General features: G+C 40.4%; 1 protein-coding gene across 4 annotated transcripts in view; it reads left to right on the top strand.

Annotated features, from left to right (window-relative positions):
- LOC124616774 (zinc finger protein 714-like) overlaps positions 1-24,925 on the top strand; it is a 306,681-nt gene that overhangs the window by 142,860 nt on the left and 138,896 nt on the right. For all 4 annotated transcript variants that reach the window (XM_047145166.1, XM_047145165.1, XM_047145167.1 and 1 more), the window contains exons 4-5: positions 2,573-2,756; positions 15,961-16,028. In XM_047145166.1, coding sequence (XP_047001122.1) covers positions 2,573-2,756; positions 15,961-16,028 — 252 coding nt within the window. The remainder of the gene's footprint in view (positions 1-2,572; positions 2,757-15,960; positions 16,029-24,925) is intronic.

Below are 24,925 nucleotides of genomic sequence, written 5' to 3'. Positions count from 1 at the left end.
TTGTCATCAGGTTGAGGGACAAGCCATTGTAAGCCACTGTGATGGCTATGCCAACCAGTATCACTTTTGACAGGCTCAAACCAGCTTTCCATGCACCCTACACTGGTATAGACTCTTCTACACACACTTGGGACTTGACAAACACTCCAGTTGTTCCACCACCCACAAAGATCAATCACAATGGATGTCAGAGGCTACTTCTAATGTGCTATCAGCAGGCTGTGCATGACCCATTGTTACTCAGTTCGGATGATACATCCAGTTAAACAGAAAATGTTGTAGGGGCGGGGGGAGTGCAGTATTATGTGCAGTGTAGTGCTATGTGCAAGGGATTATTATTTTTAACGATTATCTTTGATGCAGTCACTGACTTACGTTTTCTCTTTGTTTTATCTATGTTTTATTCTGTTGTTGAGTATGCTATTAAACAGAGTCATATGTGTATGATTTAGTTTTTATGTTGCAGTAAAGTTAATTCATATTGCCCTCCAACAATAGATTAACATGGAGAGTTGCAATAAATTAGTCTTTGGACTAAAGCAACATTAGCTTTCTCCCCATTCTTTTCAGACAGATGTTCTGATGGCAATTTCATAAGAAGCTAGAATTGATAATATTATACACTCCTGGAAATTGAAATAAGAACACCGTGAATTCATTGTCCCAGGAAGGGGAAACTTTATTGACACATTCATGGGGTCAGATACATCACATGATCACACTGACAGAACCACAGGCACATAGACACAGGCAACAGAGCATGCACAATGTCGGCACTAGTACAGTGTATATCCACCTTTCGCAGCAATGCAGGCTGCTATTCTCCCATGGAGACGATCGTAGAGATGCTGGATGTAGTCCTGTGGAACGGCTTGCCATGCCATTTCCACCTGGCGCCTCAGTTGGACCAGCGTTCGTGCTGGACGTGCAGACCGCGTGAGATGACGCTTCATCCAGTCCCAAACATGCTCAATGGGGGACAGATCCGGAGATCTTGCTGGCCAGGGTAGTTGACTTACACCTTCTAGAGCACGTTGGGTGGCACGAGATACATGCGGACGTGCATTGTCCTGTTGGAACAGCAAGTTCCCTTGCCGGTCTAGGACTGGTAGAATGATGGGTTCGATGACGGTTTGGATGTACCGTGCACTATTCAGTGTCCCCTCGACGATCACCAGTGGTGTACGGCCAGTGTAGGAGATCGCTCCCCACACCATGATGCCGGGTGTTGGCCCTGTGTGCCTCGGTCGTATGCAGTCCTGATTGTGGCACTCACCTGCACGGCGCCAAACACGCATACGACCATCATTGGCACCAAGGCAGAAGCGGCTCTCATCGCTGAAGACGACACGTCTCCATTCGTCTCTCCATTCACGCCTGTCGCGACACCACTGGAGGCGGGCTGCATGATGTTAGGGCGTGAGCGGAAGACGGCCTAACGGTGTGCGGGACCGTAGCCCAGCTTCATGGAGACGGTTGCGAATGGTCCTCGCCGATACCCCAGGAGCAACAGTGTCCCTAATTTGCTGGGAAGTGGCGGTGCGGTCCCCTACGGCACTGCGTAGGATCCTACGGTCTTGGCGTGCATCCGTGCGTCACTGCGGTCCGGTCCCAGGTCGACGGGCACGTGCACCTTCCGCCGACCACTGGCGACAACATCGATGTACTGTGGAGACCTCACACCCCACGTGTTGAGCAATTCGGCGGTACGTCCACCCGGCCTCCCGCATGCCCACTATACACCCTCGCTCAAAGTCCGTCAACTGCACATACGGTTCACGTCCACGCTGTCGCGGCATGCTACCAGTGTTAAAGACTGCGATGGAGCTCCGTATGCCACGGCAAACTGGCTGACACTGACGGCGGCGGTGCACAAATGCTGCGCAGCTAGCGCCATTCGACGGCCAACACTGCGGTTCCTGGTGTGTCCGCTGTGCCGTGCGTGTGATCATTGCTTGTACAGCCCTCTCGCAGTGACCGGAGCAAGTATGCTGGGTCTGACACACCGGTGTCAATGTGTTCTTTTTTCCATTTCCAGGAGTGTATTTGTGACATGATGGTGGAAAAATAGATTAAAGAATTGTTTTTGCGTGTAAGTCTACAGGTTTTCATGGCCATTGGTTTTGAAGGTAAAATCTTGTAGCTCTTTAGGCCACATCATATTCCTATTCAAATTTCTTCTTACACAATCGATGTTTTGATCTCTCTGCTGAGATCTCCATCAGGATCTTCTAGTGCACCTGGTTAGCTAAACACTATGAAAGACCAGTCTTGGATTAATTTACAAAAGATAGTTTTATAAGTGAACACAGAGTGCCAGAAGATCCTGAAGAACATCCAATCAGATGAGTCAAATAGTCAATGGTGTAAGAAGAAATTTGAAGCTGAACATGGTGCAGCCTAACGACCTGCAAAGTTTGCCTTCAGTTACCGTGTTCCCCTTATCAAGTATTTATAGTCTCTGAATAGGTTTTTGTTTTGTGCATAACAGTTCTGTTTAGTACTTTATAAAAAGAACTAGATTATATATGCCTTTTTATTTTTTTAATTTATACGTTTTGGTATGTTTCAGGTGAAAGGCCATTTCAGTGTGAATCTTGTAAAAGAACGTACAGCCGAATTGATAAGCTGCGAGCACATCAGCACATTCATTTTGGGGAAAAATGTCATAAATGTCAAGTGTGTGACTATGCTACTGTGGATAAAGGCAGTCTGAAAAAGCACATGAGGATTCATAATGATGAAAGACCCTACAAGTGAGCAGTGAAGTCCAATTAACTGTTTAATTACTTCTTTATTTACCAAGAAAATAATATATTCTTCCACTGACGGTTAGTTGGTTTGTAAGATAAACATCTACATCTACGTCCATAGTCTGCAAACCACTGTGAAGTGTATGGTAGATTATATTTCCCCTTGTACCAGTTGTTAGGGCTTCTTCTTACACCATTCATGTATGGAGCACAGTAGGAATGACTTTTAAAATGCTTCTGTACATCTGGTAATTAATATAATCTTGTCCTTTCATTTTATGAAGTCCACAGTTGTACATTTCTGAATATTTAGAGCAAGTGACAAATGTTTCTAGATTTATCTTGGTGCCTGAAACTTTGTAAATAGTCTTTCTCAGGATAGTTCGTGTCTATCATCAACTTTCTACCAGTTCAGTTTCTTCAGCGTCTGGGTGACACTCTTCCATGAGTCAAACAAACCTGTGACCTTTGCTGTTACCCCTTCTCTGTATACATTCAGTATTCCCTGTAAGCCGTGTTTGGTACAGGTTCCACACATTTGAGCAATATTCTAGGATGGGTCACACGAGTGATTTGTAAGCAATTGTCTTTGGAGACTGACTGAATTTCCGTAGTATTCTACCAATGAACTAAAGCCTTGTTACCTGGTATACCTATGACTTACTCTATGTGACTGTTTCTTTCCACAGCCCAATAAATTTGTACACCAAGATATTTGTATAATTTGTCCAATTTCAGTTGTGACTCGTTTTTTGAAGTGCATAGTTTTATAGTTATCAGGAGAAACAAAACTGGCGTTCTGTGGATCTGAGCATGGAATGTCAGATCCCATAATTGGGCAAGTAGGTTAGTAAATTTAGAAAGGGAAATGGATAACCTAGGTTAAATTTAAATCTAGCAAGAATTAGTGAAGTTCGATGGCAGGAGGAACAAGACTTCTGGCCAGATGAATACAGGGATATAAATACAAAATCAAATAGGGGTAATGCAGGAGTAGGTTTAGTAATGAATAAAAGAAATGGGAGCACAGGTAATCTACTGCGAACAGCATAGTGGACGCATTATTGTAGCCAAAATAGACACCAAGCCCATGCCTACCACAGTAGTACAAGTTTATATGCCGACTAGCTCCGCAGATGACGAAGAGATTGAAGAAATGTAGGATGAGATAAAAGAAATTATTGAGATAGTGAACGGAGGCAAAAATTTAATAGTCACAGGGGACTGGAAGAGAAGGAAAAGTAGTAGGTGAATATGGAATGGGGATAAGGAATTAAAGAGGAAGCCACCCAGTAGAATTTTGCACAGATCATAACTTAATCACAGCTAACACTTGGTTTAAGAATCATGAAAGTAGGTTTTATATCTGGAGAGGCCTGGAGACACTGGAAGGTTTCAGATAGATTATATAATGGTAAGACAGAGATTTAGGAACCAGGTTTTAAATTGTAATTTCCAGGGGGAGGTGTGGACTCTGACCACAATCTATTGGTTATGAACTGTAAATTAAAACTGAAAAAAGGTGGAGATTTAAGGAAATGGGACCTTGATAAACTGAAAGAACTAGAGGTTGTAGAGAATTTCAGAGAGAGCATTAGGGAATGATTGCCAAGAACTGGGAAAAGAAACACATTAGAAGAAGAATGAGTAGCTTTGAGAGATGAAATAGTAAAGGCAGCAGAGGATCAAGTAGGTAAAAAGACTAGGGCTGGTTGAAATCCTTGGGTAACAGAAGAGATATGGAATTTAATTGATGGAAGGAGAAAATATAAAAATGCAGTAAATGAAGCAGGCTAAAAGGAATACAAACATCTCAAAAATGAGATCGACAGGAAGTGCAAAATGACTAAGCAGGGATGGCTAGAGGAAAAATGTAAGGATCTAGAGGCATATATCACTAGGGGTAAGATAGGTACTGCCTTCAGGAAAATTGAAGAGACCTTTGGAGAAAAGAGAATAGCTTGTATTAATATCAAGAGCTCAGATGAAAAACCTTTAGGCAAAGAAGGGAAGGCAGATAGGTGGAAGGAGTATATAGAGGTTTGTTGTGCCTCGAGAATTTTGGGGTAAATTCTAGAGACACTCGGTCTTCCACTGTCTCAAACACTCGATATTTTAAGTATGATGTGGGAGAGTGGAGATATGTCTACTGCGCCACTGGTTTTTGTGTGTGCAGGATGGACGTGTATCGGGACAATACTGCAATCGGGGCGGTCGATCGACACAGACAAGTGTTTGCCACTTGTGCCATAGAAGCTGTTTGTTACAAACAAGGAGCAAGCACGTGTTGTTCTTTGACAGTGTAACGATTGTAATTGTTATGAACAAATGCAATATGATTTGACTAGAGACTTTTAATGTGGGTGTTAGACTTGCTAGAAGCAAGAACTGTCTTTGAATTTCTGGTGGTTATTAAACTCACCACATTGTATCTGATGGTTAAAGATGTAATTGACTTGCAAGAATTTGTATACTTACATGAGACTTGTGGAAATGGAAATATACCAGAACTGAATGGAAAGTATTATGAGAGTACCTAGTTATTTCAAGAGCAGAGAGAGAGAGTGAGAGAGTTTTTTTTTTTAATCCCTCTAACCAGCATTATTTCTTCAGAGAAGATGTTGTGGAGATCGACACAGCCGTGTATCCAGAGAAGAGGATCGGCTGAACATTTCAAGTAAGCCGGTTGTAATAAGAGAAAAGGAAAATGTGCAATCCAGTTTTGCAGTGCTTCTCTTGTCGCCAAACCACTAGAGGGTCTATACAATGGTGGCAGTGCATGCCAGCGGAACCATTCCGCTGTGAGCTCTATCTGTAACAGCATTGAAGCACTATGCCTCGTCGATGTGTGTATTGTCAATGCCGCCACCGCACTCCCGTCTACAAACATATTATCAGTCTTGAAAATAAACTTGAGGAAAATATTATGGAGATGAACAAGGATGTAGATGAAGATGAAATGGGAGATATGATACTGCGTGAAGAGTTTGACAGAGCATTGAAAGACCTATGCCGAAACAAGGCTCCAGGGGTAGACAACATTGCATTAGAACTACTGATAGCCTTGAGAGACGCAGCCATGACGAAACTCTACCATCTGGTGAGCAAGATGTATGAGACAGGTGAAATACCCTCAGACTTCAAGAAGAATATAATAATTCCAATCCCAAAGAAAGCAGGTGTTGACAGGTGTGAAAATTACTGAACCATCAGTTTAATAAGTCACGGCTGCAAAATACTAAAACGAATTCTTTACCTGCGAATGGACAAACTGGAAGAAGCTGACCTTGGGGAAGATCAGTTTGGATTCCGTAGAAATGTTGGAACACGTGAGGCAATACTGACCCTACGACTTATCTTAGAAAGTAGATTAAGGAAAGGCAAACCTACATTTCTAGCATTTGTAGACTTAGAGAAAGCTTTTGACAATGTTGACTGGAATACTCTCTTTCAAATTCTGAAGATGGAAGGGGTGAAATACAGGGAGCGAAAGGCTATTTGCAATTTGTACAGAGACTAGATGGCAGTTATAAGAGTCAAGGGGAATGATAGGGAAGCAGTGGTTGGGACGGGAGTGAGATAGGGTTGTAGCCTATCCCCAACGTTATTCAACCTGTATATTGAGCAAGCAGTAAAGGGAACAAAAGAAAAATTTGGAGTAGGAATTAAAATCCATGTGTCAGGAAGTCTTTTCTGAAAGTGTTTGTATGGAGTGTAGCCATGTATGGAAGTGAATCATGGACAATAAATAGTTTAGACAAGAAGAGAATAGAAGCTTCCACAATGTGGTGCTACAGGTGAATGCTTAGGATTAGATGGGTAGATCGCATAACTAATGAGGAGGTACTGAACAGAATTGAGGAGAAGAGGAATTTGTGGCACAACTTGACTTGACGAAGGGATCAGTTGGTTGGACACATTGTGAAGCATCAAGGGATCACCAATTTAGTATTGGAGGGCAGCGTGGAGGGCAGAAATCGTAGAGGAGGACCAAGAAATGGATACACTATGCAGATTCAGGAAGGCATAGGTTGCAGTAGGTCTTTGGAGATGATGAAGCTTGCACAGGATAAAGTAGCATGGAGGGATGCATCAAACCAGTCTCTGGACTGAAGACCACAACAATAACAGTTTTATATTTCTGAACATTTAGAGCAAGTTGGCAATATTTGCACCGCTTTAAGATCGTATCAACATCTGACTGAATATTTGTGCAGGTACTTTCAGAAAGTACTTCATTATAGATAAGTGCCTCACCTGTGAAGGGTCTAGGTTACTACTAATATTAGCCATAAGATCATTAATACACAACATAAACAGCAGGGGTCGTAACACATTTTTTTGGGGCACACCGGAAGATACTTCTACATATGTTGGTAACTGTTCATCCAAGATAACAAGCTGCATTCTCCTAACAAAGAAATCATTGATCCAGTCACCACTTTTTCTGGATGTCCCATATGATTTTACATTCTTTGCTAAGTATTGGTGGGGTACTGAGTCAAATACTTTTGCGAAGTACTGCCTCTACATCACTACCTTGATCCATGGCTTCCAGGTGTCATGTTAGAAAAATATTAGTTGGGTTTCACTTGATTGACCCTTTTGGAATCCATGCTGCTTGACATGGAGGAGATAACTCTGTTCGAGATACGTCTTTCCTTTTGAGTACAGAATAAGAGGGCCTAACTCAGTTGAAAATTCTGTAAAGAACTGTTTGAATTGTCTTAGTAGTCTCTTTTAAATGTTGTTTGGTGTCAGAGGTACCTTTAATATTGTAGAATAAAGGCTAAAACACAGCTTTATATTGGGGAGTAACAAAAGAGTGTTTTTAAAGATATATTGAAATGTCTTTCACCTGTGAAGTTTTTCAGTGTCACTGGCAGGGTGAGTGACTGAAATGCAAGAGAGGAACCATGGTTTTTTTGACTGAATAAGGTGGCACTCTTGGTAGGACACTGGATACACATTTAAAGAATGAACTGGGTACAAAACATCATTCCAGCCATCCAGCTTTATGTTCTTTGTGGTTTCTCTGAATTGACTGCGATGAATGATGTAATGATGTAATTCTTTTGAAAAGAATTCTTAATGATTTTGTTCCCTTCTTTGTTTATATCTTTGCTTGTACTCCAACTGCATTGTCAATGAGACATTAAATACTCACCATTCTTTCTTCTAGATTGTTATTGTTGTGTGTCATTTGATCAAACTATCTAGAAAGAAAGTAGCCTGCTTGCCCAGAAATACCATGAATCACAAAATCCAAAGTTCATGATAGTGTCGATTGTCAAAGGCCAAAATAACTGCTGAAGCAGAACTGTGAATCTTACCTTTGAAGTTTTCATGATGTCTTTCTTAATTTCCATCTTTTTAGTTCCCAGTAGTTTTTATTTTTTATTTTTTTTTAGATTACTCATCTATGTGTCTGTTTCATATTGTTTCTCCTCAGGGTTTCAAATAACTTTTCCTGAAGCATATTGTTTGATTATTGAAGGTACACAAATGCCAGGAAGATATCCGGGTTTGTCTTTACTCTTCTTTCCATTACCAAACACAGTTCTTCTTCTGTGTAACTGTTTATAAGTGCAAAATGTCAACTGATCCCTAGGTAGTTTTCAAATTCATCTGCTCATACATTCTTTGGTAGTATGATAACAATGATTTACAGAAAATGTTAGTATGTCTGTGATATTAGATTAAATGTACTGCTGGTCCTTGGTCCTCCAACTGCGTTTAGTATCTTGAAATGCATGTAATTTACACATGCTAACTTGGTTGGGCTCTCTCATCCTCTGTCTGCAAAACTGGCCCAAATTGAAAAGGAGAGCTTTGTTATATCAGCATTGTATATAATCCCAGTTTGTGACTCTGTTTGCCAAGAGATGACATGGTAGCATTACCAGTTGCATAAGCAGAGTTAATGGCTTCACAGCAATTTCTTAATTTCTGGAGAGTGTTTCCACTGTTGTCGCATGATGGATTAGTCCCAATCAGCACAAAGAGCAGCTATCCTATAGGTTTTAATGAGCGAGTTTGTGAGTATGAAAATACTGCATTTACTTGTAAGATTAACTTTTTTACCCCACCAACAGACCATAGATCTTATTATTATAACAGAACGTATCTCTGCCTACGTAGATCAACACCTTCAACCCATTACATGCAGTCTCCCATCCTTCATCAAAGACACCAATCACTTTCTCGAACGCCTGGAATCCTTACCCAATCCGTTACCCCCAGAAACCATCCTTCTAACCATTGATGGCACCTCCTTATACACAAATATCCCGCACGTCCAGGGCCTCGCTGCGATGGAGCACTTCCTTTCACGCCGATCACCTGCCACCCTACCTAAAACCTCTTTCCTCATTACCTTAGCCAGCTTCATCCTGACCCACAACTTCTTCACTTTTGAAGGCCAGACATACCAACAATTAAAGGGAACAGCCATGGGTACCAGGATGGCCCCTTTGTACGCCAACCTATTCATGGGTCGCTTAGAGGAAGCCTTCTTGGTTACCCGGGCCTGCCAACCCAAAGTTTGGTACAGATTTATTGATGACATCTTCATGATCTGGACTCACAGTGAAGAAGAACTCCAGAATTTCCTCTCCAACCTCAACTCCTTTGGTTCCATCAGATTCACCTGGTCCTACTCCAAATCCCATGCCACTTTCCTTGATGTTGACCTCCACCTGTCCAATGGCCAACTTCACACGTCCGTCCACATCAAACCCACCAACAAGCAACAGTACCTCCATTACGACAGCTGCCACCCATTCCACATCAAACGGTCCCTTCCCTACAGCCTAGGTCTTCATGGCAAACGAATCTGCTCCAGTCCGGAATCCCTGAAGCATTACACCAACAACCTGACAACAGCTTTCACATCCCGCAACTACCCTCCCAACCTGGTACAGAAGCAAATAACCAGAGCCACTTCCTCATCCTCTGAAACCCAGAACCTCCCACAGAAGAACCACAAAAGTGCCCCACTTCTGACAGGATACTTTCCGGGACTGGATCAGATTCTGAATGTGGCTCTCCAGCAGGGATATGACTTCCTCAAATACTGCCCTGAAATGAGATCCATCCTTCATGAAATCCTCCCCACTCCACCAAGAGTGTCTTTCCGCCGTCCACCAAACCTTCGTAACCTCTTAGTTCATCCCTATGAAATCCCCAAACCACCTTCCCTACCCTCTGGCTCCTACCCTTGTAACCACCCCCGGTGTAAAACCTGTCCCATGCACCCTCCCACCACCACCTACTCCAGTCCTTGTAACCCGGATGGTGTACACGATCAAAGGCAGAGCCACGTGTGAAAGCACCCACGTGATCTACCAACTGACCTGCCTACACTGTGACGCATTCTATGTGGGAGCCCAAACTCTTTGTCTTTAAATACGTCTGCTTGTGTCTGTATATGTGTGGATGGATATGTGTGTGTGTGCGAGTGTATACCCGTCCTTTTTTCCTTTTTTCCCCCCTAAGGTAAGTCTTTCCGCTCCCGGGATTGGAATGACTCCTTACCCTCTCCCTTAAAACCCACATCCTTTCGTCTTTCCCTCTCCTTCCCTCTTTCCTGATGAGGCAACAGTTTGTTGCGAAAGCTTGAATTTTGTGTGTATGTTTGTGTTTGTGTGTCTGTTGACCTGCCAGCACTTTCATTTGGTAAGTCACATCATCTTTGTTTTTAGATATATTATTATACGATCAACTTGATATGTTCATCTGTTCCTAAGAAACAGGAGTCTTAGCAGTCAGTCAGACAATGAATGACAAAAAAGAATGATTCTAGGCCAAAGGGAAGTACACTATAGGTTTTGACGAGTGAGTTTGTGAGTATCAAAATATGTGGTGTAAATTGCCTTCTTCTTCTTCTTCTTCCTCCTTCTTCTGACAGACAGTCAGTCAGATAACAAATGACAAAAAAAATTCCCTTGTGATATAATTAAAAATTAACAATTTTCAGATTTTTTCCTTTAATTTTACTATGAAATCTTGCTTCTTGCCAAGTTTTATGATTCTAGGCCAAAGGTAACACCCTATAGGTTTTGATGATGAGTTTTCGAATATTAAAAAATGTGACATAAATAGCCCTTTGTTTTTGGTGTACTGACATAGAAGCTCACATTTACTATACTGAAGAGGCTGTAGACCTCAGTATGTGACATAAATTTCAACTTGATAGTTCTTACAAGCTTAAATTTGTTACACCGTCAAGGAACTGTAGACCTTAGTAAGTGGCATAAATGTCAACTGTTCACATGCAACAGGAATTTTAACAGACGGACAGCAACAACAACAACAACAACAACAACAACAACAACAACAACTTACAAGATTTCCATTTTTACTGATAGAGGTAGGGAACCCACAAAATAACGAAAATTGCCAAATTCGTAGCCTGCTAGGTGGCTGAAGAAATGTGCCTCCTACTGGAACTGTAGCAGACAGCGCCTACACAACATGGTGGGCGCATGTCCTTGGTTGACAGCGCATAGGTAAACAGATAACACAATATAACGTGATTGTAAAGTTTCCATTGATAATTGCTATTGACACAGTTGTTCACAGTTACTATCTGCTTGAATCTGCAATTCATATAATATCCACAGCAATTACCAATTGCTGTTGTGGTATTGGTAAGTGTTAACAATGAAGGTAACACTGATTTAATGTACACTGTATTTTCTTCATATATGTGTGACAATAGCATCTGTCTTTGTGCAGGTTCCAGAGTTTTGCATTAATATGGAATCCAGTTAAAGTTTTCAGTCTTGAAAGATGAAATATGAAGAGCATGATGTGCAATCAAAATCACATACTTTTCCTGAAGATCTACATTTGTGTTACCTGTTAGTAAATTCCATGGAAATTTTGTTACAAACTGTGGCAACATTAGAAGAACTAGAAAATTACAATTCCGTGAATCATGGTTCGAAGGATGGTTGTTGTGCCACTAAGAGTGCACAACAGGAATTACTTTCTAGCCCAAAGAAGACATGTACAGCAATAGCTTTCAGTAATAAGAAAAGGCTGTGAGTTTTCGGTTCAACAAAGGAGCAAGGAAACCATTAAAACTAAACAGTGTGCATAGACAGTTTTTTTGCTTAAAACCCTAATATGAATTGTGTAACTGGAAGAAAGACTTACATGAAGTAAGAAACATACATCAAAATGAAAATTGCAAAAGTGTGAAAGAAAAACTATTCAAAAGATTTTGAACTACTTATAAGAGACAAATACCATTAGCAGGGGCCGGAATAATTCGCATTTTGCAATAAATGCAAAACAGATGCAAATTGTGCCTCGAAATGTGAAATTACTTTAAAAAATGCAGTTTCATAATGAATTGTATCCAGATGAGCTATTTATCAGAGATAGTTTGAAATAGCTGTATTTTCTGCATAGGATATTGAAAATGTAAGCAGTTATTGGCATTTTACATCATCTGGCGAAGCCCAATTGCGCAAGAGCCAACATGCAAAATAAAGTGTACAAACGCAACAACATGTCAATACGTCCAGTGATTGGTGTGATGGCGGTCATGGATGGTTGAATGGTCTGTTTAAGATACACTCGTGTAATGCAACATAGTAGTCAGCCATGGGACCTAGCATTTCATAAGAATGAAAGGCTTAGATTTGTTTGTGTGCTAAAGGTCAAAAGATAGTATAATGGGGATAGTTTAAATCTGGCCAGTTAGGTGGTGGATGTTTTGAACTGTAATTGCATAAAACACCGCTAGAGGTCTGATCTGGACTATGGCGTTAACAATACTTTGCTAACTTCAACAAGCAATTGCGCGGTAGCCATCCCTGAATGCTTTGTGTTGTGTGTTACTCCTTGTTTTCTTTTCTTATTTTGAAATAAGTGAAGTGACTAATCCTGGTCCATCACGAATTTCGATTATGACCCTTACAGCACCAGAAGAGATCGACAATCCCTGTGACAATGTGTCAGTTTTGCTGTTGGCCACTGCCCAGTGAAATGGAGGTGGGGATTGTTTCCCTGCACCGCTTTCTCCCGTGATGGTCAAAATTCTAATCTGTTTATGCTCACCGCCATCTGCAACTAGCCTATAGTGCCCACCCAGCACCCACCCTCTGCTATAGAGATTGGAAAACAAAATCTGTAACATTTTTCGACGGTGCTGAAATTCTTCTCCTAATGTTAAAATCGAGTTGATGTACATTCGGTTCTACTTTACACTAACTGTCTGGTCAGTTCTATCTGTAGCATTGTCAAGCATGGTTGTTAGGCTATGAATACCCACAAAAAGTCAAAATTAACAGTCTGCAGATTTTTTAATTTTCAAATTGGGTCGGAAAAGACACCTTATATCTGAGAGAGATTCCGGTAAATAGTGGGAAAATGCTGCTGCTTTGCAACAGAACAATCAGTTTCAAAAACTTAAATATGGCCAAACGAAGAAAACAAAGACCATTTCAGAAGAAAAAGGTGTTGAAGCTTTTGGGAAAGTCCCAAATCAGCACTCTTTTTAACAGTTAATTTCAAAGAACTAATAATTTATTTGTGTTCGCTGATGTTGTGTGACAACCATTTAAATTTGTTCGTCTAATCATAAAATGCGAATTTTGCCAAAAATAGGTGCTACTTTTTTCAGTTCCTAATCATTACCAATGGAGATGTATGAGACTGGGCCCTCTGAATGGCAAATGAGATGAACATTGCTGATTTCCAGGCTTGTTCAGTTTGATTACACATATTCAAGAAATCAGACTAGATAGGAAAATTCAATACAACAAAAATTACTTAGGAGATGTCATAATAGGCAATACTATAGATAAAATTTGAAGCTGATTTGAAGATGGAGGTTACTGTTGTCTCCACATCTGTTTAAAGCCAATCAGTGTGGTTTTGTGAAACAACAGCATGTAAACCATACTAGACAATTTTGGAGCAAAAAAAGAGATAGCCAGTTTTGCAGTTTGCCAGACAAACATGAGTGAATTACAGTTTCTGCAGCTTTATATCATCTTCAAGGACCTGAAGGCAAATTAGTAATATATATATATAAGAAAAGTACTGTTTAGCTGCAAAATGTTTTGTAATCAACTTACCGTACCAAAATCTAGAAAAATGAGAGAGAATAATTTTCAACATTTCATTCAAAAATAACTGTTAATAGTTGCAGTTGCTCTGGTTGGACTCTTGACCTTGACATGTAACACCTCTCTTTGGGGAGAATGACAAAAAGACAGTTGATATATTTCAGTTTCCACTCAGAACATCTCAAAAAAGAATTTTTTCAACAGTTGAAAGCATTTTTCAGGTAATTGTCAACAATATAATTTATGATAGCTGTGTCATTTAAAATTTATCAGCAGAGCAGTATTCTTTAACTTCAGTCATCTGTGCATTATCAGTTTGCATCACAATGTTTTGCGAATTTGATGAATAATTCACATAAGATGATGTCTCTTGCAGGAACACGTGCATTTAAAAGTACTGATGCCATAGATAGAATAGTGAAATAAAGTTGAAACATATAATGGATGGTGTCAATGTTGAACTATGAAGAACTTCAGTTTTAGTCCTCATCTTCAGCTGATTAAGAACAAAAATTTTTGACTCATTTATGTGTTTGATTTGTTCATATTACTAGAACTAAAGACAAGAGATCCAAAACTGAAGGTAACTAGGTGGATTTCCTATGCTACAACTAGGAAGACATAAAGAGCATTACAGTCTTCAGCATTTACATCATCGCTTTTAATAAAATATGGTTAAGGGCCTCTACCTTAGTTTGCAGATGGAAACAATTATCTTCTTTCTGAAAATAGGAAAAAATCATACAAATGAAAGATAAGTTGCTAGATTGTCATCACTAGTTATTAGGAAAGTAGAATATATAAGTTACTTCCCTTGGCTATGAAGAAACAAATTATAATGTAGATGGCTGTGTGTAAGATGTTCTTACACACACATCACTACCTTCAAGGGATTGATGTTACAAACACCTAACAACCAAGTGTGTTTTAAGATCTTCGTTACTTATAATTTCCATTAACAAATACAATAAGTAGTTCAATCAGTCTGCTTATTTGTGAATGATTTTGTCATGGTTGATAATTTTTATAATTACTCGTAAACTACCGATGATAGTGGATAGGTTAATGAAATTTTCAGGTTGCACACATTTTATATTTTATTGTGATAAATAATTTGTGTCAATTTTAATTATTCAATATCATCTCTGTATTCCTGCTTGAAAATGAGATACACCATTACCAATATCCTAGTCCTTATTTTTGACCTTGAGTTGAGCTTGCTGTTGCATTTCCAAATCTCAGTCAGAATTTATGGTTCAGCCAAAACATTCTAACTGAATATTTCACAGAGCATCCATTAGGGGAATGGACTTCTTTCAGCAGCAGCAACAACTCATTGTTTGATAAACTTTCTTTCATTACTCCAGTAGTTCGCTTTCACACACACAGCATTTGTCTGCAAATCAGTAAGTCAACAATACCATTTGAGATTTGATCAAAAGTGCCTTTCTGAATTACATATGGTGGTTATTAAGGTTAGGAAGCAGGGATGGTGATAGATTGCCTGAGGCAAAAAGAAACCTTTTACGCTTAACTAGATTTTTAAAAGTTTATTTATCTGATATTTAATTTTGTTCTCCAGACTATCAAATGTGTTATGCATTACCACTCATGATTCTGAAATTTTGTATTTTGGATATGTAAGTAGTTAAAAACTATGGTATCCTCTTATGTGAATGAAATGATTTTTTTACTCTTATAAAACAGCTTCACGTGTCTAGTGCAACTGACTGTAATGTACCTGTGGGCTAAATATACTTTGTTCTTGGTAGCTGGGACTTTTACCTGTTGCATGTTTTGATTGGCTTTTCTATGTGCCACTCAGGGTACATAAACATAATTTGTGCAGATTACACCCTTATTTTTTGCATCTCACAAGTATAGATTTGTCTCTGATGTAAATAGATATGCTATTAGAAGCATTATATGCCAAACTATATAAATCATGATTGTGCAGCTGTGTAGACCTCTATGTGCACCCATGCAACAGATAATAGCACCAAATTTCACAAATAGGCAAAATATGTTTGTTCTTCAAAGTCAGTTTCAAAAGACAAGTTGAGAATCTTACAGGTGGGTTGTAGTCCTGTGTATTTATATGGTGATACCAATTCTATTTCCAGATGCCAGATCTGCCCCTATCGCTCAAAGCGTTCATGTCACTTAACTGTTCACTTAAGAACTCATACAGGTAAGTCATTTGATAGAGAAACTTATAATATTTTGCTTCAGGTAGGATTTCCAAGTATCACATGAAGTATTAACACTTTACACATTGTGCTACGGCATTGAATAGCTGGTACTAGATTTTCAGGTGGTGTGAATATAGCTTGTTATGTTTGAGTATAGTTGTTTTCCACGCCTTATCAAAATTTGTGAACTACCATTGTTTATGATTTAAAAAAGCAATGGGTTGTTACTGATTTCAATGATTCTGGGCAAGACTATGTTGGTCTGAGTAATCTTTTAGGTGATTTGCTATTTTGTCAAATGATTTTTGATGTTGAACTGTAAACATTTTGAGCTTCTTATTAATTCTCCATGCCAGTAAATGCAAACTTGTTGTGTGGACAAGGCAATATATCAGTAATCTACTTTGGAGATAAGCAGTTTAGTCTGACTCAAGAAACCAGAAAACTTTTGCATTTAGGAGCTTGCTTAATTTAAGTTCTGTTTGTTACGCCATAGAAAGTTTTACTTCAGGGTTGCTTTACACGAACTCAGATGAGATTAACGAGGCCTTGTTTCTCGTGTCTTTGAAAACTGCATCTTCTAGATTTTCATAATCTTCTGCTTCTTTGTCTTCTCCTTCTTCTATTTTCCTGGCCTTTATCCTGTATCTTCATGGAATTATCATGTTATCCTGGATTTGGCAGATGGCTGGATATCCTGTCTGTTGCCTCCCACACTCCTCATCCAGGAGAAAATTTGTGTACCACATCTGCCTGTGTCTAGTGTGAGAATGTTTTCGAGTTTTGTAACTGAGACAGGACATGGGTACTAGTCCAGTATTCACCAAGTTAGGTATGAGGAACTGTCAAAAAAAAAAAATTACAGTCAGGCTGGCTGGTGCACCAGCCCCCATCGTTAATCTGCCAAGTGGATTTGATACAGGACTGGTGCCCCTGCCCTCTACATTCCAAAAGCAGCATGCCAAAGCACACTATTGAGGCAAGTCAATCATGCAGAATATCTTGTAGCACAAAACTTAAATATATATTGTCTGTTCCTGTCTTGATAAAGAAATTATTTACTTGTAGATTTTTAAAATAGAAGTGAATAAATCAAGCTCATTCTGGATAAATGGCAATATCTCCCCCCCCCCCCCCCCCCCCACACCACCACCACCACCTAATATTGTATTGCTGTGAGCTGTGCTGATAATATACTGCTGTGAGCTATGCTGCATGTTACGCGGAGTAGCAGTTAGCGTCGCTGGATGTCATGATGTGTTCACCTGTTCAGATCTGATCATCTGGATCATCTGCAAATATTTTTTGCTAGGAAACTCAGCAATACTTCAGAAGTGCCAAATGGTGTATGGCAGTTTGATATACATCCTAATTTCCTCCTCCACCCTGTCTCTCTCCATCACCATCTCCTCCTCCCTCTCCCTGTCCATCTCCTCCTTCCCCCTCTCTAAGTCTCTATTTTCCCCGTGTCAGCCCATCTCCTCTTCCCTTCTCTCTGACCTTAATCCTTATTCATTGTTGTTATGAGTGAAACCTGGACTGGGTGTTGAAGTTGCTTAACTTGAATGGGTAAATCGGTTGGGATCATTGGCATACGGAGTATGAGAGACCTTTCTTGCAGTTGAATCTGTGACAATGGTTTGTCTGCAAACAGGAAGAATAACAAAGTTTCAGATTATTCAGATCTGTAGCAGTTTTCTGTTGAAACGGTCTGTGAGAGAGAAAACAGAGTATCATGCACTTGTATATACAATTTTTCCTTAAAATCATATGTAAGGCAAAAGAATATATATGAGAGAAAAAGTGTCTGATGGTTTAAATTCCGCACTGTCACAGTTAAAATTGACTGCTAGAAAGGAAACAAAACTGCACATCTTCACAGCCCAGCACAACACAGCATTTGCTTTCTCACAGTAATTTTTAACAGAAAACCTGTGCATTGTTGTTTGAAAAATATACAGCCTATGCCTGTCTGAGTACTTACTAGAGTATCTTGTAAAAATTTGAAATAAGTGGTTAAGGACTTTTCAGATTTTGCTAACAACTTTTGCATATTACATATATATTATTTATATATTAAAAATATGTAAACTATGTCCGTCCAAATATTTATTATAATATTGTGTAAATATTTGAAGTAAATCTGTCAAGAATTGTTTCAGATTTTTGCTTACATTGTTTTCTCTTTATATACTATACATATGTTTGTATACCGTATACCATAAAAATATAGAGCCTATGACTTTTCATCTGTTTATTAGAATATCAGGTAAAAATTTGAACTAAACCAGTAAAGAACTTTTTGAGGTTTTTGCTAGCAACATTTTCTCTTTATATGCTGTATACCTTCTTATTTACCATATATATTAAAAATATGTAGTTAATGTTTGTCCAAACATTTGTGTATTGTGTATTAAACCAAGGACCTAGAAACGACGGAGAGGCTTCGTACCCCACAACAGGCCACAGCAGTCTACCCACCCCACCAACGCCCCACACCAAATCAAGGGTTATTGTACAGTTCAGCCCCCAATGGATCCCCTCCCCCTCCCCCATAAACATCTCATACCAGATGAGTGTAATGCCAAATGTTTGCGTGGTAGAGTAATTATGGTGTACACGTACATGGAGATAGTGTTTGCACAACAGTCGCCGACATAGTGTAGCTGAGGCGGAATAAGGGGAACCAGCCTGCATTCGCCGAGGTGGATGGAAATCCACCTTAAAAACCATGCACAGGCTGGCTGGCACTAATCTGCTGGGCAGATTCTTGCTGGGGACTGGCATGCCTTCCCGCTCGGGAAGCAGCGTGTTAGACCTCGCGGCTAGCCAGGTGGGCTGTCCAAACATTTAGTAGATCATCTTGTAAATATCAGAAGTAAATTGGCACAAATTTTGTTTAGAGTAATGCTTAATAATTTGAAGTAAAGCAGTCAAGAACTTACGTGAAGTTTGGTGACAATGTGAAACAATAACTAGTCTTCATGTAGTAGTACACATTTTTACATACGTATTAATATATTGTATATACTAAAAAATATGTAGCCTAAGTCCATCCAAATGTGTATGAGACTGTTGTGTAAATATTTGAAATAAGTTGGTCAAGAACTTTTTGAGAATTTTGCTCCCAACATTCCCCTTTATACAGTATATATTTATTTACATATCAATGTATTTGAAAATATGTATCCTATGACATTCTGAGCATTTATTAGAGTATCATGTAAAAATATGGAGGAAGTCAGTAAAGAATTTTTGAGATTTTTGGCAACTAAGTTAAATGACACCTTTCTTTATATGGTAGTATAGATTTAGAATTTAAACAATGCAAAATCCAAGATAGAATATCGACAGTGTTATGAAAAGGATAGATTGCTACTCACCATATGGAGGAGATGTTGAGTTGCAGACAAGCACAACAAAAAGCCTGCTATATATTTGAGTTGAAGGCCAAAAGGCCTTCTTAGAAGAAAACACACACAAATTCATGCAAGCACAGCTCGCACACACAACTAGAGTCCCAGGTCATTGAGGGAGGACTGTGAGCAAATGTGCTGATGGGAGAAGTGATCTGTGGGTGGTGGGGATAAGAAGCTCCTCCCTCCCCACCCCAGTCTCCTCCTTGCTCTCTCCACCCAGAGTCCAGCCTCAGTGCCCAAAGACTGTGGTAATGCATGTGTGAGTTGTTCATGTGTGAATATGTGCGTGTGTATTCATGTGAGATCTCCTGTACCTAGGCAGTGATACCTGTGAAAGCAGTTGTTTGATTTACAAACTTAGCCTCATCCACTGTGCTGCTTTCTATGTGGTCATAACAACTAACAAGCAGTCTGTCCACATAAATGGACAACGACAAACTGTGGCTAAGAGACAGTGGGACCACCCAGTTGCTGAACATGCTGCCCAATGGAATGTGCTCCACTTCAGTGACTGCTCCATAGCTTGTGGCATTTGGATCTTTCCAACCAACAACAGCTTCTCTGTAATGCACAGGTGGGGAACACTCTCCGCAGTATATCTTGTGTAACCCCTCCCCCTCTCGACCTTAACCTTCATTAGCCCCTGTCCTTCAACTAATCTACCCCTTCTGTACTCCCACTCCAGCACTGAACAGTCTTCTATTCCACCAAAATGCCCACTAGTCTTTTCCCCTTTCTCTACTTTTCTCCTTTACCACTTACCTCCCCCCCCCCCCCCCCTCCCCACCCCACCGAGCGAGGTGGCGCATTCGGGAGGACGACGGTTGAATCCCGTCTCCAGCCATCCTGATTTAGGTTTTCCGTGATTTCCCTAAATCGTTTCAGGCAAATGCCGGGACGGTTCCTTTGAAAGGGCACGGCCGATTTCCTTCCCAATCATTCCCTAACCCGAGCTTGTGCTCCGTCTCTAATGACCTCGTTGTCGACGGGACGTTAAACACTAACCACCACCACCACCACCATCCCCCACCCCAAACCTCCCAACTGCACCTAGCAGTCCTACCTTACCCCCACTAAGTCCCTGCATGCTCCCACTAGCAGCAAAACACCCTCACTCAGCCCTACCCTGCTATCCCTCCTCCTCCCTGTCCCAACCTCTCCTTCACCCCACCACCTACAGTACATTTCTCCCATCAGCGTAGTTGCCCACAGTTGGACCTCAGTGGCCAGAGACAGTGTGTAACATGCCAGACTTATGGTTACCACCCCTGCTTTGTTGTTGTTGTTGTTGTGGTCTTCAGTCCTGAGGCTGGTTTGATGCAGCTCTCCATGCTACTCTATCCTGTGCAAGCTTCTTCATCTCCCAGTACCTACTGCAACCTACATCCTTCTGAATCTGCTTAGTGTATTCATCTCTTGGTCTCCCTTTACGATTCGTACCCTCCACGCTGCCCTCCAATACTAAATTGGTGATCCCTTGATGCCTCAGAACATGTCCTACCAACCGATCACTCCTTCTGGTCAAGCTGTGCCACAAACTTCTCTTCTCCCCAATCCTATTCAATACTTCCTCATTAGTTATGTGATCTACCCATCTAATCTTCAGCATTCTTCTGTAGCACCACATTTCGAAAGCTTCTATTCTCCTCTTGTCCAAACTATTTGTCGTCCATGTTTCACTTCCATACATGACTACACTCAATACAAATACTTTCAGAAATGACTTCCTGACACTTAAATCTATACTCGATGTTAACAAAGTTTCTCTTCTTCAGAAACACTTTCCTTGCCATTGCCAGTCTACATTTTATATCCTCTCTGCTTTGACCATCATCAGTTATTTTGCTCCCCAAATAGCAAAACTCCTTTACTACTTTAAGTGTCTCATTTCCTAATCTAATTCCCTCAGCATCACCCGACTTAATTCGACTACATTCCATTATCCTTGTTTTGCTTTTGTTGATGTTCATCTTATATCCTACTTTCAAGACACTATCCATTCCGTTCAATTGCTCTTCCAAGTCCTTTGCTGTCTCTGACAGAATTACAATGTCATTGGCGAACCTTAAAAGTTTTTATTTCTTTTCCATGGATTTTAATACCTGCTCCGAATTTTTCTTTTGTTTCTGTTACTGCTTGTTCAATATACAGATTGAATAACATCGGGGAGAGGCTACAACCCTGTCTTACTCCCTTACCAACAACTGCTTCCCTTTCATGTCCCTCGACTCTTATAACTGTCATCTGGTTTCTGTACAAATTGTAAATAGCCTTTCGCTCCCTGTATTTTACCCCTGCCGCCTTTAGAATTTGAAAGAGAGTATTCCAGTAAACATTGTCAAAAGCTTTCTCTAAGTCTACAAATGCTAGAAACATAGGTTTGCCCTTCCTTAATCTAGCTTCTAAGGTGAGTTGTAGGGTCAGCATTGCCTCATGTGTTCCAACATTTCTGCGGAATCCAAACTGATCTTCCCCGAGGTTGGCTTCTACTAGTTTTTCCATTCTTCTGTAAAGAATTCGCGTTAGTATTTTGCAGCTGTGACTTATTAAACTGATAGTTCGGTAATGTTCACATCTGTCAACACCTGCTTTCTTTGGGATTGGAATTATTATATTCTTCTTGAAGTCTGAGGGTGTTTTGCCTGTTTCATACATCTTGCTCACCAGATGGTAGAGTTTTGTCAGGACTGGCTCTCCCAAGGCCGTCAGTAGTTCCAATGGAATGTTGTCTACTCTGGGGGCCTTGTTTCGACTCAGGTTTTTCAGTGCTCTGTCAAACTCTTCACGCAGTATCGTATCTCCCATTTCATCTTCATCTACATCCTCTTCCATTTCCATAATATTGTACCTTTGTATAGACCTTCTATATACTCCTTCCACCTTTCTGCTTTCCCTTCTTTGCTTAGAACTGGGTTTCCATCTGAGCTCTTGATGTTCATACAAGTGGTTCTCTTATCTCCAAAGGTCTCTTTAATTTCCCTGTAGGCTGTATCTATCTTACCCCTAGTGAGATAAGCCTCTACATCCTTACATTTGTCCTCTAGCCATGCCTGCTTAGCCATTTTGCACTTCCTGTCGATCTCAATTTTGAGACGTTTGTATTCCTTTTTGCCTGCTTGATTTACTGCATTTTTATATTTACTCCTTTCATCAATTAAATTCAATATTTCTTCTGTTACCCAAGGATTTCTACTAGCCCTCGTCTTTTTGCCTACTTGATCCTCTGCTGCCTTCACTACTTCATCCCTCAGAGCTACCCATTCTTCTTCTACTGTATTTCTTTCCCCAATTCCTGTCGATCATTCCCTTATGCTCTCCCTGAAACTCTGTACAACCTCTGGTTCTTTCAGTTTATCCAGGTCCCATCTCCTTAAATTCCCACCTGTTTGCAGTTTCTTCAGTTTTAATCTACAGGTCATAACCAATAGATTGTGGTCAGAGTCCACATCTGCCCCTGGAAATGTCTTACAGTTTAAAACCTGGTTCCTAAATCTCTGTCTTACCATTAGATAATCTTTCTGAAACCTGTCAGTATGTCCAGGCTTCTTCCATGTATACAACCTTCTTTTATGATTCTTGAACCAAGTGTTAGCTATGATTAAGTTATGCTCTGTGCAAAATTCTACCAGGTGGCTTCCTCTTTCATTTCTTAGCCCCAATCCATATTCACCTACTACATTTCCTTCTCTCCTTTTTCCTACTACCGAATTCCAGTCACCCATGACTATTAAATTTTCGTCTCCCTTCACTATCTGAATAATTTCTATTATTTCACCTTACATTTCTTCAATTTCTTCGTCATCTCCAGAGCTAGTTGGCATATAAACTTGCACTACTGTAGTAGGTGTGGCTTCATATCTATCTTGGCCACAAAATGTGTTCACTATGCTGTTTGTAGTAGCTTACCCGCATTCCTATTTTCCTATTCATTATTAAACCTACTCGTGCATTACCCCTATTTGATTTTGTGTTTATAACCCAGTAGTCACCTGACCAGAAGTCTTGTTCCTCCTGCCACCGAACTTCACTAATTCCCACTATATCTAACTTCAATCTATCCAGTTCCCTTTTTAAATTTTCTAACCTACCTGCCCGATTAAGGGATCTGACATTCCACGCTCCGATCCGTAGAACGCCAGTTTTCTTGCTCTTGATAATGACGTCTTCTTGAGTAGACCCCCTCCTGGAGATCCGAATGGGGGACTATTTTACATCCGGAATATTTTACCCAAGAGGACGCCATCATGATTTAACCATACAGTAAAGCTGCATGCCCTCGGGATAAATTACGACCGTAGTTTCCCCTTGCTTTCAGCCGTTCACAGTACCAGCACAGCAAGGCCATTTTGGTTAGTGTTACAATGCCAGATCAGTCAATCATCCAGACTGTTGCCCTTGCAACTACTGAAAAGGCTGCTGCCCATCTTCAGGAACCACACGTTTGTCTGGCCTCTCAACAGATACCCCTCCGTTGTGGTTGCACCTACGGTGCGGCTATCTGTATCGCTGAGGCACGCAAGCCTCTCCTCCAACGGCAAGGTCCATGGTTCTTGGGGGGGGGGGGGGGGGGGGGGTAGCCATGTTGTTGTTGTTGTCTGCAGTCCTGAGACTGGTTTGATGCAGCTCTCCATGCTACTCTATCCTGTGCAAGCTTCTTCATCTCCCAGTACTTACTGCAACCTACATCCTTCTGAATCTGCTTAGTGTATTCATCTCTTGGTCTCCCTCTACGATTTTTACCCTCCACACTGCCCTCCAATGCTAAATTTGCGATCCCTTGATGCCTCAGAACAAGTCCTACCAACTGTTCCCTTCTTCTTGTGCCAGAGCTACCCATTCCTCTTCTACTGTATTTCTTTCCCCCATTCCTGTCAATTGTTGCCTTATGCTCTCCCTGAAACTCTGTACAGCCTCTGGTTTAGTCAGCGCAGTTTCTTCAGTTTTAATCTACAGTTCATAACTAATAGATTGTGGTCAGAGTCCACATCTGCCCCTGGAAATGTCTTACAATTTAAAACCTGGTTCCTAAATCTCTGTCTAACCATTATATAATCTATCTGATACCTTTTAGTATCTCCAGGATTCTTCCATGTATACAACCTTCTTTTATGATTCTTGAACCAAGTGTTAGCTATGATTAAGTTATGCTCTGTGCAAAATTCTACCAGATGGCTTCCTCTTTACATTTCTCTCCCTCAATCCATATTCACCCACTATGTTTCCTTCTCTCCCTTTTCCTACTCTCGAATTCCAGTCACCCATGACTATTAAATTTTCGTCTCCCTTCACTACCTGAATAATTTATTTTATCTCATCATACATTTCATCAATTTCTTCATCATCTGCAGAGCTAGTAGGCATATAAACTTGTACTACTGTAGTAGGCATGGGCTTCATGTCTATCTTGGCCACTATAATGCGTTCAGTATGCTGTTGGTAGTAGCTTACCTGCACTCCTATTTTTTTATTCATTATTA

This window comes from Schistocerca americana, chromosome 5 (assembly GCF_021461395.2).
Source record: "Schistocerca americana isolate TAMUIC-IGC-003095 chromosome 5, iqSchAmer2.1, whole genome shotgun sequence".
Taxonomy (NCBI): Eukaryota; Metazoa; Arthropoda; class Insecta; order Orthoptera; family Acrididae; genus Schistocerca; species Schistocerca americana.
The sequence above is the reverse complement of the archived record's forward strand: the minus strand, read 5'-3'. Positions and strand labels throughout refer to the sequence as shown.